We start from the raw sequence: 18103 nt of genomic DNA on the forward strand, positions 1-18103 counted from the left end.
ACTCTATGTATGGAAAAATATTGATGTATGCCTCACAACATTTAGCGCGATTAAATAAATTACGTTTGATTTAACGTCGTTAACAAAATCGCGCGACCAAAATGGTGCTTAAATAAATTTGTAGTATTGCGGAGATATTTACATGTATTTACGTATTAATTTATTAGAATTACTGCGCGTGTGACAATCAATTATTGCTCTTAAAAATAATACGAGAATCAGGACCATCACCAAACATATAATTTACATAACTTATAATTTATAATTTACAGTTTGTAATGTTATAATTTACAAATAAGCTACAGATCTCTCTTATATGATACAGAATCGTATCATCATCGTCTCCCACGTGTCGTTTATAAAATTATAAAATACTATCATAGTTATAATTCAATTATTCACTTCGATTGAACTTCAGGAAGAATTTCTCTCGCCTCATTGCTGAGTCGTCGGCTTAAAATGAATGATACACGCAATCTTTGCAATTTCTCCACACTCTCTTATACTGTCACGTTACGTTTTAAATAACTAATCTATATACAATGCACATACACACACGCCTCAGTGATCTCTCTTGTAAAATCTCCCTTGGCCTTCCTCGACGTTTACCCTCGATCCGTTTCGAAAAACCGAAAGTGCAGCGGTTAACTTGAAAGACAGAAAGCTGCTGCGAGGCGCAATACTGATATCTCACGGGATACTATCAATTACTATATGAGACTGAGGAAACTCCTTGGCTCGCTGCGATCGTAACATAGCTGAGCGCGATCTGATTGTGGATATGCACTCACACTCGAGGATCGGCCCGACAAGCGATTTTCGCAACTATTATTACAAGAGCGGAAGCACCGTCTAGACTCTCCGAGAAAGATTATTCCGCGAGCGTTATCCTTGTGCGAGGGAATTTCTACGCGCTTTGTCATCCCGTTCCTCGGTCCTCATAATAAATGCGACACGATCGTATGTATAATAGACAACGATAGTGTAAGACATATCTCCGCTAGTCTTTAACCGCTAATCTTAAATAATTTATGGGGTATCTTATTTGCCGGCTACGAGACGATAGAGTCTGTGGTACCCGAAACTCACGATCACTCATTCTGTGCTACCACGCGTCGCGATGACCTCTTGAGCAAGTTCCTCACGATAACTTCGTAATCCGATCGACCCTGTTCGCTTAAGTACTGGCCACTTCACGTCAATATCACAGTCTCCCGCGGATGTTAGCCTCCCCTTCTGCGTAATCACGTCTACGTTTCGGTAGAACGTGTGTCTACCTATGTACGTGTGTCTATGCTTGTCTGAGCCGGACAGGCTTGCCGGAAATGCAAGTCCCCTTCCTGTGGAAGGTACGGTCACCTCACTTCGTGATTCAGGTCACGATAACGACCACGAAGTGGCAACTACCCTATATATCTATATATATTCTTCTTTTCTTTTTTTGAAAAAAATAACAGTAAGGGTGCAGCGTAATCTTGAGTGCGTACAATTTCGTTTTTCATGCAGAACGACGATACTCGCTCGGTTCGAGCCTAACTCTACTCAAGATAATTAGGATATCCAATTACGATATCGCGTGATAGACATTTAAGTGTAAGATATTATCCGTATCCGTCGGGAACTCCGCTTATACGCGTAATTTCGCGACATCTATTGCTTCTACTTAATCGGCTGACGAGATGTAGCCTGTTATTATTGGTGCGCGAAACTTTGTGTCCCCTCCCGTCACGTCACCCGAACATCTGCTTATGCATATATGCGTGTTTTACTTTTACTTTTACTGAGGTCGTTAAGGCTGTGCGCGTATATACTTATCTATCTATTAAGTATATTTTACGCTGATATATTTTTGTGCTGGTTCAGTTCGCTGCTACCGTCGTTGCTACTAAGCGCCGATTCGACAAGAATCATCGCGCTTTTTCGATTCAGCTTCTCGAAGGATCTCGTAGTAAACTTACGAGATGCGATCAAAAAGTTTCCAAACTGATGCTGCAAAGTAAAAATTAGCGATAGTACAGAGGCGGGGTAAAGACGTCATAAAATAGAGATCGCAAGTTTTAAGACTCAGTATGCGAAGTGGCATAGTACTGCAATTATTGAATATAGTACTACTTGCGATTTTATTCGACAATCTAGGTGGCCATTTGCGACTGTAATGGTATAAAATTAGAACAAAGGCTCATAGATCAAATTTTATAAAATAATACTTCCAAAGTAATACCAAATATTTCATTAAATCATTGGGGGTCGATTATTAAAACGATCAATTCTTTCGTAAAGATCGCAGAAAAATGATTGTTTGACTTTGATTTCTTGAACATTTTCAGGAGTTGTTTTTGTATTAAACATTCCAATTGTTCATTGTTCTCGATTCATTTAAAACATTTATGTCAATCATAAATCTATATTTTCCCTAATGTCTTGCTCCAAAGACTTGTAGAAGCACTTGGTAATTTTCAGAAATTTTCGCTTCGCACAAATTTGCTTTAATTTTCCATTTATATCACAATTGTAGACAAGCATTTGAATTGCCAAACAAAAACGTGAATAATATAATGTTCAATAATTGTAGCATCATATCATTAGCATTCTGATTCATGAGACCCGCGGTCTCCACATAACGGCGCATCCCTACTACCGCTGATTCCCGTCTCGCAGCATCAGTTCGGGAACTTTTTGATGGTACGTCGTATACCATTACTATCCATCCGGAAACTCGACGGTGTTTGCGATCGGATCGAGGACACGCGGCTCACGTGTAATACTTTCGATCGTGTGCAATGTCGGAGCGTGGGCGGGCGCTATGTAGCCGCTATGTGCTCGAGTGGAAATACTTGGCGACGTTGTTGATAAACTCCTGACGCTACAACTGCACTTGGAACGGCTGGGTCGCGTTCGGCATAATGAAGGGGTTCGTCGTGGTCGACTGCTGCATATTTCTGGAAGCGATTTCCGCCCATTCGACGTCGAAGGGATCAGAAGGTCCTCTGGAAGTCAGGCTCATCGCAGCCGAGCCGAGCGAATGCGCTCTTGTATGAAGAAAAGGCGCTCGCCGAGGACTAACGGTTACTTGCTGCGACGACGGCACAGCACTGGTTATGCTACCCAACCATTGTTCTGGTTTTGGCAAACCAGCTGCCGTGGAAAGTGGTTGCACCTGTTGGATGGAGAAACTCGTGAAAGGATTATCTCGAATTAACGTCGGAATTTATGTTATGAGCAGCAAGAAACTGATTTTTGTATCGACAGTGAAAAATAGAATGAGAAGCAATGAAAAAGATGAAAGTGGAATGAATTAAATACTTGTCGCATAAATTAAAAACATTTCCAAAGCATGAATGTGTTCTCAAAGATTATAGAAATATATTATATTTCAACAAGATTTTTTCGTTCGAAAGATTTGTGTAAAAATTGCTCAAATTTTAAATAATTTTAATAAGAAATTTAAAAACAAAATATTGATTGACAAATAATTCAGAAAAATACAATATAAAAAGTGATATATTAAAGTAGCGCATTTGATTCCTATTTAATTTTGTTAATATAACTTTAATAAAACTAAAAAATTTATTAAAATTAAGTTACTTATTATGTACTATGGTGAGATTTAACTTACTAAAGCCGTCGGGATTCCCTTTGCCGATGAGACTTGAGCGACGTCAGTCGAAATTGGTACCGCCGGGGAAACGGACGCTACGCTGGTACTAGGGGAACTTGTTTTTGAAGTTATCACGGAATTTATTGGGATCGGCGACCTGTTTACGGTCGACGTATTTCCTAAAGAGGACGTAGAAGCCGTGCTGAAAGCCGGACTTGCTGCCGACGGTGGTGTGCCGAAGGCACCTACACTAGAAGAAACAGGTGCTGGGGTGCTCATAACGACCGGAGTGGGCGCGTTCGTCCTTGGAAGAACGGGACTCAAGTTGCTCGCCTTAAGAAGAGGCGTGAGCCTATGATTCGACGCGAGAACGGGGGATGCGGACTCTTGCCAACTGGGCCCGACATGATTCAGATTACTGAGCTCTTCGTTCTTGTCGTTGTTGTCGTTGTTATTGATATTGGGACCGTTCTGCAGTTTCATCTCGTCCGACGAGTTGCTACTCGTTACTGAAAGAACATAATAAGTTGATTTGTGAAATTTATGACGCGTATATAAATTTTTTTAACGCGTCATCATATTATTATTGATATTATGATGCTGCAGAGAATAAAATGAGTAACTTCTACAGTTTTTTCGAAAAGTACCTGGAGGAGAGTTAGCACTAGTGAAAAGCTGTTTGACGACGGAGCTGGTGGCAGGCTGGGACGACGGTATTGGTCCAAAGTCGTCGCTGCTCGAGAGCAGAGAAAGCCCTTGAGAAAGCTGCTGACACATCGCGGAGACGCTGTCATGATCACCGGGAAATATTTCTGGTATTGGACTCACTGCGAAGAAACAGAAGATATCACGTTTAACAATATATTTAGGGCAACTGAAATTTTTTACGACATGTAGGTGCTAGAACGCATTCTACAAGAGGCATGCTCCAGGACGCCTAAATAGATGTCGAGGTGATATGATAGTATAAAGTGAGAGTATATAGAACGATGAATACACGGTGTAAGTTGAATATTTCTTCAAGCACAAACAAATACACGAGGGCGGATTAAAATTACGAAGGTTCTAGCTACACGCTCGCAGTGTCGTGGTACCGGCTTATGACTGTTAACTTAATCATACGGAGAACCGTGTGTATGGAAAACGAGCATTGTTTAAGGGTACATCGAAGAGCAAGCAACAGTGAGGATTAACAGAATAAGGAGTAATGACCTTCGTCATATCCTTCGAATTCTGTTGTGAGACAAAGAAGTATATTGTTATTTAATAATCAGATCGATTTCAACTAATACCATATAATCACAGCGTATGTACTTGTGAGTATCATATGTTGTAACTTTCATTCTCTCACTTGTTAATAGTTAATTTAATAAGATTGTAAATAAAATGAAAATTATATTTCGGGGCCGTGGGCGCTCACCTGGGGGCTTCGAAGGTACAATGTGCGAATGAGCTGAAGGCATTCGCGCCAGATCCGTTGGCTCGAGACTGTGACTACGTGTGCGTTCGAGGGTACTAGGAAGATCGTTGACTCGTAGACTGAGCTGCCTTTTAAATGGGGATGCTTGACTTAGCTGCGAGAAACCACGGAAGGAACCTTGCCGCTCCAGCATAGATAAAGTAGCGTGTGGCCTTTCAATCGCAAAGGGATTGTACACTTGCCTAACCGGAGGAATTTCTGAAAAATAAATATTTCGTACAGTACAGTAAAACCTGTGTAATTAGATATTACTAGTAAGCAGTATTTTCATCCATTGCAAAGAGATAGACAAAACACTCGAAATGTTAGTTGAATTCTTGTATGCTCAGTTATAATTATTATGTATTTACAAATTTACAAATTTAATCTTATAACTATATACACACGTCCTAGGTAGGTTCACAATTTTATAACAAAACTTTCTAGAAATGATATTTAGCTTTCCATAAATTCTCCACTTATTAAATCGTGTGTCGATAAATAGTAGATTATAATAATGAAAATGGATATTTGTTAATAATAATATGCGCAACCCACCTGCTGCACGATCGCGCGCTTCTTGTAACCGCTCCGCGAGATTCGGTTGCCTAAAGCTGCCGCTTCTCGTGAAGATGGAAGTCTTGGAATCGAAAGTCATCGTAACTCCGCATTCTTTGTCCCGTCGTTGCTTCCTCTCCAGGCATGCGGCGAAAGCGCAGCCCACTGCGTGACTCAATCTCTCTCCCTTTAAAAAATTAATCCGTTAAGAACATGCCCTTATATTACTCATGTGAGTCTTTTAAAAACTAATATGTTATTTATATTTTTAAGCAACAAGACTAAAAATATGCACGTTACACTGTAAACAGGTAGATATATGCAAATCTCAATAGATTATATATAACAACATATAGGACACTTTATAATTTTTACAGAGATTTCTTATTACACGGAATATCATAATAATTCTCATATTCTTAATAGATCCGTTGGTAAATAGAAATGCATTAAAATTAAAATACGCATCTCATATTTAGCTTTTACAATATTGAGTTCTTATGTCATCACTGCCGCGCCGTACCATCAGATGCTGCGTACATTTGCAATTCCAATGCTTCAATAAACTCACCCCTTACCGACAGAGTAAAGCACCCCTTGTATACCGGGGATAACTTTCTATTCAAAAAGGCTGAAAAGGCTTCTGACTTACTGATTCTTTTAATGCTAAAAATCCGTGGCACATCCACCGCCTCGTCGTGCCGTCCCTGCAAATGTAACTGAATCCCTTCTCGTGATTTCTGTCCGGCGCGCAGAACGACACCTTCTCAATTGTCTGATCGACAATTAACCCTTTCGTTTCGTCCTCGACGACACGCAATCCGTCGCCGGATACATGAAGTATCGCCCGCACCGGTCTTCGTCTTGAGTTCTGAAAATTCAGTCACGAATTAACTCGGCTGTCCGAGTTGCCCTCTGACCTTTACATCAATTTATTTTCAGATCGCTTTGGTGTCAATGTCAACTCTATATATGAACCGTGCTAAATATAGTCGAGGCGAAAGACTCGGAGAATGTGGTACGCCTTTCGCAAAAGACTTACAAAACTTTCTACGGAGCTTCTTGAATATTTCACCTCGTGAAAAAGTAGTTCAGTTACTTCTCGAATTATTTATCCTTATATATGCATAAAAAATAAACTAGATAAATAGAATGTATAACCATGCGCGAGAAACAGATAGTTAATTATAAAAATTAATGCTTTGAACCAATCCGCAAAAAATTAGTCGCATTAATTTCAACAAATATTTCATATAATAAAGTACTTACTCGAAGAACTTTGAGGGCCTCTTCGCAAACTTGCATACCCCTCGATTCGAAGACCTCCACACATCCCAGGTACTATCAAAAGATCAGTTAAATTATTCATCTATTAAAAATTAAAATAGCCGTTTGTGAGGTCTTTGCATGAGAGAATTAATATTTATAACATTAATGTACAAAATTAGTATAAACTATAAAAATATTACTTTAAACTTATACATTCTTAGCATCGAATCAACAAAACAAATCGATTATTTCAAGCAATATAAATTATTTTACGCAAACAAATAATTTTCATCAATGATTTATGGCACTGAAAAGTGAGAAATAATATGAAATAATTAAAATAATATCAACCATAAAACATTGACTAAATAACGCCCTCCAATTGGTTCTTAATTTATCGTAAATTTTTTATTTAAATAAATTAATAATTTTGATACATTTAGTTTGAGATGATCAGTTTATATATGTATACTTATATTACTAATTTTTTTGCTTACCTTAACGTGAAAAGCGCATGTAGCTGAACGCACTGCACTTTCATCCGCTTGCCACTGGTGAGGCTTGCTAGATTCGGGCACATGAGGGTCTTTCCGCCGGCGGAAGCTGTCCCGGAAGCTTCGTCGAAGCCGATCCATTCTCTTTCCCGGCGACCTCTCGCGCTTCTGTAAATCACGATAAAAATCACGATTTATTCCCTACAATTTGGGCAATAGTTCAAACGGCATTAACGAAGGACTCTCCCTCGAGTGTGATAAAGGGTCAACTGCCCATGACAGATAAACGTAGGGTTGCCTAACGTTAACTTTAATAAGATGGAAAATAAAAATTGCAAGTTTCAATCGCATAAATCATCTAATTTTGAGATATTATAGAGAGACGTAAGAAAAATATTACTGTTCCAATATAATATTTTAATACCTCATTAATTATAAAAATAAAAAACAACAAGAAAAACTAACAATAACAAGTAGAGAATGTATAATTATAGAATCTAACAACTCGTTATTATCTTCGTGCAAACAAATATTAAAAAATATATTGAAAATTAAAATATATATAATTTAAATTTATAAATATTAATATATAATTGTTTATCAAAGAAATCGACGAAACATTTTTCGAATTCTCTTGATATTTGTTTAAATCATAATGAGTTTAAATTTGGGTGATAAATATAATTATTAAAAATTGCTTTTAAAAAAAGTAAAGTAATATATTATTCAGAGGCAATTTAAAGAAATTAATTTAGGCACAGATTAATAATGTTGGTGAGATTGCGTATTATTTGCGCGTGCATTTTCAAAATTGCAGGTGATTAACAGAAGTCAAGTCAGTAGGGAAATCTCGAAATGGGATCGGGGCAACAAACACGACGTCCATAAGGAAAGACATCTCTCTGTCAGTCGCAATTATTATCTGATAAAGTTCAACATCGACAACGTAATCAGTCAGCTTGACTGACAATGAGTCAAGACAAAGCCACGAGCGTATTCTCAAAGGACGCGTCCAAAGGATCCTCCTGATGGATCGTTATGGAACGGAGCTTGAGAAAATGTCCAAAGCGGCCACTGTCTGGCAGCCGTTGCGCCGAATCGCCAACTCTGACAAAGCCCTGTGATCGAATCTTGAGACCCGTTCCCAAAGAATCCTTTATATCAGAACCCTCCTTTATATCGGGTCTCCCCTAATACCGACCGCGGATCTACCCTTCGAATTGGCGGCACCCCTAACAGTTAGTCGACGGATTGAGAACGGAGACACGTTAAGAAAACCTTTCTCGCTCATGCTTTACGTTTCCCCCCCCCCCCCTTCGTCATCGACATCTCCCTCTGTCCCTGCTCTCCGTTTCGTTATCTGACTTTGCAAGGTTAATTAATCGATGTTATGTCACTTGACCTGCAGATATATCGTGACTTCCGGATTTGCATATTAGTCAAAAATACGGTTTAAATAATTAAAAATTTGTATACAGATTACATTAATATACTATACAGTATAATATTCATCTTCCAAATTTTCTAATAGAAACTTAATGAACTATCAAGTGATAGACGCACGTTATCACAATTTGATATCTCTTTTTCGCTGTTTTATTCTGCGAAAACACACCGAGTACATACTTCGGCAAATTTGTAGCTGTATTGTAGCTGTCGCATTAACTTGTGTAACGCATGCATTTCCGCGAGTTTCTGTTCTACAGAATTCGTAGACTGACATTGATTAACGATTAGCTTGATTATCTGTTTGTGGAAGCTTTTGACGCATCACGTAACAATATTTCGTGCAGCATACAGAATATATTAATACTAATATATTCATTTTCCTTTAACAACATACCTATACTATTAGAAACTTTGAAACAAATTTTCTTTAGCAACGACTGAATTGGAGGTTTTCATTTCTCACAATTATTTAATTTTAATATTAAATCTTTTTATAAATTCTTAAACTAGATAGATATCAAAATCTTTAGATTAATTAGGATTTAAATATCTATTTCTTTTTAGAATTCTGAAACTCTTGCATTTTAAATATTAAGTAAATATAATACTGGGAGCACTATTTTATAAAGTAGGTACGTCAATAAGAATCAATAGTGTCAATAAATCTCCAAACTTATCAAAGAAATTAAAACCGAGAGAAAATGTGTCAACACGAAATTCTCAAGCGCGCGTATTTGCGGTATCACTCGCACTTGTTTCGCGCAACTGGTCATACAGATAGGATTCCATGAATGACATCATACATCAAACGACATGCACATGTGTTCTGAGTTCGCGATAGATGTCCAGATATTCATCCAGTGCAGTTGTGTACTACTCGTTACGGTGGAACGTAATTAGGACTTTATCGAGTTAGTTTGTGAACCAAGCTGATAATTCGAAAGCGCGATACTAAACGAGTAACAAACTCACGTATATGTATAATACAAGCGCACATATGTATAGACACACATTAATTTCCGCGAATTTATCGCGTTATGATCCCATCTGAATACACTCGCAGAGAATCAAGAAGCGCTTAAGCAAATAAACTTAACGTCGTTATTCTAATAGCGAATCGTTATAGAATATATTATGCGAATCTCGCGTGTATTGAATTTATTATTTCAAGTTATATATAAGTAATAAATTTTTCGAAAGTTTCTGAAGTTTTACGTGTAACTTCGATGACAGATTCGCTGTTCTTATCTCACCTTTAAAAAATATGAGAGCACGTTGACCTAACTTTATACGCGCGGCGCTCCAGATAATAAATATCGGCGAGAAGATCTAAATACGTCCCCTACGATCACATCCCCATAAATAACTTCTTCTGGATATGACATGGGAAGTCAGTTATTAAAGGAAACACATTTTGGATTCGTTCCATTTAAATCTCTAATTTGGGAACAGAGTATGTTTTATTTGTACAACGTGTGAATTGTTGAATTGTGATTTTTAAGTGAAAAAGTTTAAAGTTACATTTTACCTATTATACAAAAAACGCAGGTGATTACCGATTTAGTACACTTAGACGAAAGAAATTACAATGGTAATTCGACATGCAATAAGACGTGGTAATAACTATTATTTTAGGATCGAGGCCAGACATACGCAAGACATCTTCTATAAAGGGTATGATTTGCTCGTAAAAGTCACTTTCACCTCGGCGACTGCATATCGCAATCGTGTAAGCCTCCATCAATCGAAACAGAAATGAGGAGGACTGAATGTGAGACAAAGTAATTGGAACGAATTCGATCAGAAGGAAGAGAAATCTGTAAATATCTTTATATAAATTTTGAATTTATAAAGTAAAATTTCGTATATCGAAAAAAAATCTAGTCATGTCAACTTATTTGATGCAAAATATCTTCTGATGGTATTATTATAATAAAGATAATTTCTTTTTATTAAAAAATTTAATGCACAATAAAAACTTTTTAAATTGGATGATAAATATAGATTATCATAGAATAATGTATAACATATATTTCAAAATATTTCATATATATCCTACATTAAAGTAACATTGTTTCAATATTTTAATGCAAATTGTGTGCATGGAATAATTGTTAAAAACTTAAATAATAATATTAACGAAATAATGATTCGTAATAAAGCTACTATCATCACGGTTATTAAATCAAGAGCACTATCGCATCAAGAGAGACTAATGAAGGTACGATAAAGCGCAGTCTATCAAAAGCATTGGTAGGATTTAGATTGCGTGTCACGTGTCTGCCGTGAAAGACCATCGAGGGAGCAGACCGGCATTATCACGCACGAGTAGCTGGCATCCCAGGTTCTTTTTTTTTCGAGATGACACTTCTCCGTGGAAGCGATCGCATCTGGGATCCTGTACTCGATTAGAATAATATTGTCCAATGAAAATACTCGAACCCCCATGCGACGGAGCGATATACCACGCGGCCGTCGCATATCGCGCACGATAAACGACTAATGGCTAAAACGTGCGAAAGTAAACGCTCTCAATGCAATCGGTTTAGTGACACTGTTTACTTAGTACGGTAATAGGCTTACCGATGCGCTACAGTAAAACGGTTACATGCTCCGCACACTGTGCCGTTTTATTCATCGCTCCAACGTCATCTGTCATGCGAGAGTCGTCTATCGCGTCTTTATCAAGCGAGTGACGACGAGAGATACGATCATGTCGATCAAATAATATCACCGTCCAGCGCCGTACTAAACGGCTTTAATCGACCAAATTAGTCTGCGGCGTTGTAACGATTTGCAGAGATTTAATTTAACTGCGGCGACGCATTTGAATGCACATATATATAAACTGCTTTTTAATTGGCATGATAGGGAACGTGGCGTTTCTACCATGATTTGTTGCCTCGATGATTGCGACATGGCAATTTAACAATTTGCGGGATTTATGCCCCAATAATTATAAACTGGATATAATAGATTAGTAAGTACTATTAACAAAATAAAAAATGTATTTAAAATTTAAACTTATATTTAAATAAATCTATATTACAAAAGTGAAAAAGATGAATTAATGCAGCTTTTTTCTACAACTTTTTAAGAGTCCGATGGCATGTATATTTATAAATATATATAGAATTGTCGAGAGTGAATAGTATATTATTTTCCTCAAATAGATAATAATCATTTTCTTATTCTGCTTAGTTTTGTTTGAAGTTAAATTTACACACGATATTTATATCATTTTCGTGTTACAATTTAAACATTATAGAATCCTATTACTATATCATAATTTATTTATGACACCGAACAATATCATGTTACTCACAAACAATATAATATACCTACATTTGTAGCACACAATAACATACATGGTATAAATTAATTACTAAATAATGCTAAAGTTATAAATAAATTATTCATTTTCTACCCAAAAGCATAATTACGATGCATGCAATGCAAATGTGTGTACCGTTCAATAAATTTGCTCACTAATGCTGCGATGTTAAAAGTAAAGGCATCACGTAAAGGTATTCGCCTTCTACGTGATGTACTTACATGGATAACATTATAAATCTATTGATCGTGCTCCTTTTTACTGCACGTGGATATATCCCACACGGTTGGGGAGAGATTATAAATATTCCGCGCGAACATAGTGGTCAGGTATCATCATGTGCAAACTAGGACTGTGTGAAACAATGTTCAATTCCAAAATCGATACGTAAATTCGCTATAATTGAATGTGATACACGTAATCGTTACAATCGAAACAATCGGTTCCTGATTGGTGTACATGAAATCGGTTTAAATAATGATGTCGGGGAAATCAATATCGTGGTTAATGCATATATTCGGTTTCGCATATTAGCTATATACTAGAATAACTGATTTCAAAATTAATATAGGTATGTGATAACAAAACAATCCAAAATAATTTAATTTAACAATTAAGTAGAATATTAAAATAACTTTTATTTTTTAAATAAAATGTTCCTTTCCGGGTTCACATAAAACAATTTACAAAAAAAATAGAATAATTATTTTCTTCCATTGCACAAAAGTTATTAGTATACATTACTGCGAGTATTATAACATTTCTCAAATATCAAAACGTAATACATAATACATATTATGAAAACGTTATATGTTTGCTGTTAACCTTTTATTACGTAATATTTTTATTTCATTATTTTACTCTTTCAATCATTTTATATACAATTTTGTTTATGATAAATATAAATTATATGAAATTAGTTAATTGATAAAATTACAGTAAATTAACAGATGACCTTCATATTATCAGATAATATGTATGCATATAGATAATGTTCTTCGTGGAAATGCATGACACATAAATAAGAATATAAGGAACGGAGTGAATCATCATCTTGGCTTCTATGATATATTTTCCTTATATTTTAGTGAGAGTCGAGCAGCTTTCTTTTCGTTCGAATGTCGTGTGAATAAGTAAGAATGATGACTAATGGTATGACAATTCGAAAGATCCATAAAGTCTATAACATTATATCCACCTTTCTTTTTGATAAAACATTACCTATAGCTTTATCTGTATCAAGCTTTTGCTACTGAGATTCATCTAAGTTAATATTTTACACGCAAAAAATAAAACACAAGCAAAATAACTGAAAAATTGGAAGAAGAATTATTTATATTTATGTTATATATGGCATGACTCAAGGATAAATTATTAAAACAGGAAAGAGAGAAAAAGAGGGTTAAAACAGGAAAGCGTAGGTATAATTTACAACTATACGACGTTATTGATTATATCGTCTAACATACTGACACGGACCGCTTTTAATAGAAGGTTGTCTATGACGTACTATTTTTAAAAATGGCAGAACAAAAACGGATATATATATATTAAAACGGAGCCTTTATTTTGATATGTACTCATGAAAAGAAATTTTTTATCTCACTTTCTACATTTATTTTTTTACAAATAAATTCTCTTGCCGATTAAATCACAAATTTTTTGGTCCATACAGAAGAGTAGAGTACGTCTGTATTGTAGAGTACAGAGAAATTAGAAGAGAATTTTTTTTGGTAGAAACACGCAAGATATACATAGTAAAGTTCAAAAGTTTCCCGGCCAAGGATATAAAAATGATGATAAAATGAAACAACTTTTTTCAGTATAATTACCCTTCATCTCAATACATATTTTAAAACGGCAAATTAACATTTTTATACCACTACGGAAATATTCTGATTTTTTAGCCTTAAAATGATTTAATCCTGTTCAACAGATTATTTCTTCATCGCCGATAATGTTTTCCACGTAAATCAAATTTTAATATTTTTAAAATTAAGATTCAATATGCGTGAAAAAAATTTAGTAATGAAGAAATAATTTTCGTAATCCTTAAACCATTTTAAAGACAAAAATTCAGAATATTTTTTAGTGATATAAAAAAAATTATTTATTATTTTAAGAAATATGTATATTGAAATAAAGATTGATTATTTTAAAAAATTAAAATGGTTGTTTCATTTTATATTTTATCACCTTTTCTATATATGCTTGGGCCGAAAACTTTTGGCCCTTACTACGTATTTCGCATGCATGCAGGATAGTTGATGAAGATTTTCTCGGAAAGTGTCTCATGTATGATAATCGGCAGCCAGAACCTTGAGGCGTGAAAGGAAAGATGGTGGTAAAGAATGCATGCATATCATGTGTGCAAGTAGCGTGCGCATGGTAAAACATATGTAGATAACTCAACTCGTACAAATCTCGCATAGTAATTTCCTATTCTACACCATAGAAGCCTACCTACAGTTTTGAAGCTTTACTCATCACATTTTTTTAAAAACTTTTAAAATATTATTATATAAATAAATTTTTTTAAAAATTTATTTTATCATTATATAGTAATAGCGCAAACATAAGAATAATATATATTCCAATGTACATTACAGAATTTTGCTTGATTAACTTTGTGACATATCATGTGCAACGTCTGCAATATATCATCAGAGCTAGAATACTTCGCAGAGATCCGATAAACGAAACCAGAACCGTGGCCTGTTTCTGTCGAGAGTGTAATATGTGAAAGAATACGTGCGCACTATGGCACGTGCGCTATGATCATGCACTTTTTCCATACAAGTTCTTTTCAATGTCAGTATGAGTATATGTATGTGAAATCTGCTTATCCGTTATAATTTTACAATGTATTTTTATTCTATTGAAGGAAGAAGTATATATTATAAGAAGCATATATTCAATATATTTAACCGACTGCGATTTCAATATTTTACATAAAGTTATTTTTCTTATCTTAATATTCTAAACATTTATTTCAAACGACGACTAGGACGATTTTGTGAATGACAGCGATCTAAAAGAGCCTCGGCGAATGTTTGGCACAGCTTGTTGAAGCTATTGGCATCTGTTTTTAATCACAGGGTTAAAAACGTCTCAAAGCCAAAGATCTTCGGACCCGTCGAGGAGATATCATGACCCAGAAAAAGTTAGCGAAGTCGATTCGATTGATATAATTACCCAATCCCATTATACATTGGGTCAATTAAAGTTTGATGACCACAAAAGTTGGAGATGAAAACTATGAGATATCTACGATTTTTTCGTTAGTCCGTAATATATATCGTCGATATAATATAAATTTGCACATTTATATTTAATTTCAACCGTAATTTTCCTACTACATAATATAAAAATGTTGATAATAAATTGTAGAACTTTTCAAAGCTAGTTTATGAGAATTAAAATGACTTTTTGAGATTACATAATTTATTAAACACAGTTTATTTTATTGCTTCAGTATTCATATGTAGCAATTTTATTTTTCTTTTTGCAAGTTATAACTAAGATGAGTTTATAATTTACAATTTTTATTTTGTACGCTACAGCAGATTTTCCAGGTCAGAAACTTGAATCATAAAAATATTGTTTTCATCAGTATGCTAATAATAATGCAATTAAGTTTAGCTACACGTCTCATAAATTTTAATACATAAAAATTTATCTCTTCTTGTAAAATTCTTACGTAGCAATAAGAATTTGGATACAAAATTACGTAAAAGATGTAAAAATTGTATTTAATACTTTTTTATTAATGTCAGTAAAAATATTGCTGTAACAGAGGATTTCACGCTATTATAAAACATCTTAATGTAATACGAAAACTAAGAATCGTAAATTTTAATCTAATATTTTATCTCATTTATGATTTTGTTGCAGACATTGTATTCATAAATTCGTGCTCAACAAGATGAAAAATATTCTAAAATTAGTTTGTTTACGAAATAAAAATGATAATGTGATTTAACTATGCGCATAATTATACGTTATATATATATTTCCGGTGAGATTGTCTGAAAAATCTTGAATAGCACAGATGGAACTTAGCTGAGAAACATTTGAAGTTTACACGCGACCAAAGGTACTCCGATCATGGGAGCCGCATTGTTCGACGTGATGAATAGCTGAAGTCAGGACTACAAAGAACTCGCACAAGGGAACTATACCTCATGTTAAATAACGTCAGAAAAGTGGAAGCTTATAGAAAAGATAGCGCATGGAAAGTGCGAGGTCCATGTTCCATAAAGACACTCACTCGGATAACGCACCAGTGCGAAAGAATAGTCGAGCGAGTACAGGGGGAATAATCTGCGTGGAAATACTAGACGCTGCGGATACGCCTAGTTCACGTTCACGCATCTCGTATAAATCTGCATTGAGCCCTTTCACCGCGACAGGTGTCTACGCATACAGTAACAAAGGTGGATACGCGCGTACGCAGAAGAGTGCAACGAGTAGGCTTTCACGCAAAGCGACGTATAGCGTGATGTCGTCGTCGTGCAACATGAAAACACCAAGTATAGGAATGCGACGGGTGGCTTTTAGCCTGCGCAATCGATTGCCTTTGAATCAAGGTATAATTAAGTGTTATATTCTGCAGATCGATTAACATATTAAAAGATTGCGAAAGAGAGTAGGTAAACGCATTTTAGTTAACACTGAAAAAATAAAGATAAAATGTAAAAAATGCAAAGAATTATTCAAAAAAATATCTAAATGCCTAATAAATATGATACAATATCTTAAGATACATTGAGATCCCGTGTCTACTATAAAGTTCTCTCTCTCCTCTTCTCTTTTTTTTTAACCCGAAAATTACACAAAAAATTCAGAAATAATCAATTTTACATTTATATTTGCATCCAATAAACAGAATAGCAAAACTGCATATATTACACAATAATTTATTAACTTCAGCTTACATATATGCCAAGGAAGTGGACAAAAACTAGATATATTGAGTATTAAAACATAAAATATTATGTGCTGAATTTTTTTTCCCTAAACTCTTTAGATATTGAATTCTTCCGTAGATTATAGCGCCCGACCGTAGAGGAAAAGCTCATTCATGCATAAGTAATCGGTAGTTTCGAACGGCTTAGCAACTTCTGGATCTCTTTCGCTTTATCGTCACGAAGCGAGCGCTGCGTGCGGCACCAGTTATCCTTGAGTTCGATCCCCTCGATTCGATTGGGCCGCGAGTGTGCGTGACCGCGGGCGTGCACGCATGCGAGTATGGATTCGTGCGTGCGATTAGATTTATATGTGTGTTGACTGTGCGTAAAACACGATTCGAATGTAATCACGATATACCATATTATACTGGCCGGTTAGTCGACTAGCCAGAAATCTCCGTAATTTGCGTGTTACTGTCCTCTTCCTTGAAATAAATGAGCTTCAAGCACTAGCTTTATAGGCTTGTTCGTTTTAGCTAAACTTCTTGCACGGTTCGTCTTTCCTCTTTTTCTTTTCACGTTGGAGAGAAAAAGAGAATAGATGAACTGTGCAAGAAGTTCAGCTAAAACAAACGGGCCGCCTTACATCTCTTCAAATCTTCAATTTTCTAAACGTATTATTGCGTATTTTTGTAATTAAACTGTCAGATAACTTCGTGTAGTTTATAGCTCGTACACTGCCAAATCCAAGTGTTATTTTAGCCGAAGCTCTTCTTACACGTTCCTTGCCGTTTTAAATCACGTCATTTAACATGATTGAACGTATTAACTTTTAATTTAATTTAATTTAATTTAATACGATTAAATAACGTGTTAAATGATAATTTAATACATAAAGAAACACGTAAAAAGTGCTTCTGTCTAATGTGTCATTTTTAGACGGTCATGCGTGTAAAAATAACATACTTGGATTTGCAGTGCAGATGACACTGCATTAATTTTGCAGACTATAAAAAAGCTTATTACAGCATC

At 35.4% G+C, this 18103-nt stretch overlaps 1 protein-coding gene across 4 annotated transcripts in view; it reads right to left on the minus strand.

The window, feature by feature from the left end:
* Positions 1 to 1436: 1436 nt before the first annotated feature.
* LOC112466176 (protein numb) overlaps positions 1437 to 18103 on the minus strand; it is a 52151-nt gene continuing 35484 nt past the window's right edge. For 3 of the 4 annotated variants that reach the window (XM_025034122.1, XM_025034120.1, XM_025034118.1), the window contains 9 exons: positions 7382 to 7546; positions 6885 to 6956; positions 6268 to 6486; positions 5616 to 5802; positions 5019 to 5276; positions 4811 to 4831; positions 4246 to 4425; positions 3617 to 4107; positions 1437 to 3157 (listed from right to left, as the gene is read on the minus strand). In XM_025034122.1, the coding sequence (XP_024889890.1) occupies positions 2864 to 3157; positions 3617 to 4107; positions 4246 to 4425; positions 4811 to 4831; positions 5019 to 5276; positions 5616 to 5802; positions 6268 to 6486; positions 6885 to 6956; positions 7382 to 7519 (1860 nt within the window). In that variant the 5' untranslated portion in view covers positions 7520 to 7546 and the 3' untranslated portion in view covers positions 1437 to 2863. The remainder of the gene's footprint in view (positions 3158 to 3616; positions 4108 to 4245; positions 4426 to 4810; positions 4832 to 5018; positions 5277 to 5615; positions 5803 to 6267; positions 6487 to 6884; positions 6957 to 7381; positions 7547 to 18103) is intronic. The other variant, XM_025034119.1, reaches the window with a different exon arrangement.

The sequence above is a fragment of the Temnothorax curvispinosus genome, unplaced genomic scaffold (assembly GCF_003070985.1).
Source record: "Temnothorax curvispinosus isolate PA1 unplaced genomic scaffold, ASM307098v1 QBEX01015975.1, whole genome shotgun sequence".
In the NCBI taxonomy this organism is placed as follows: domain Eukaryota; kingdom Metazoa; phylum Arthropoda; class Insecta; order Hymenoptera; family Formicidae; genus Temnothorax; species Temnothorax curvispinosus.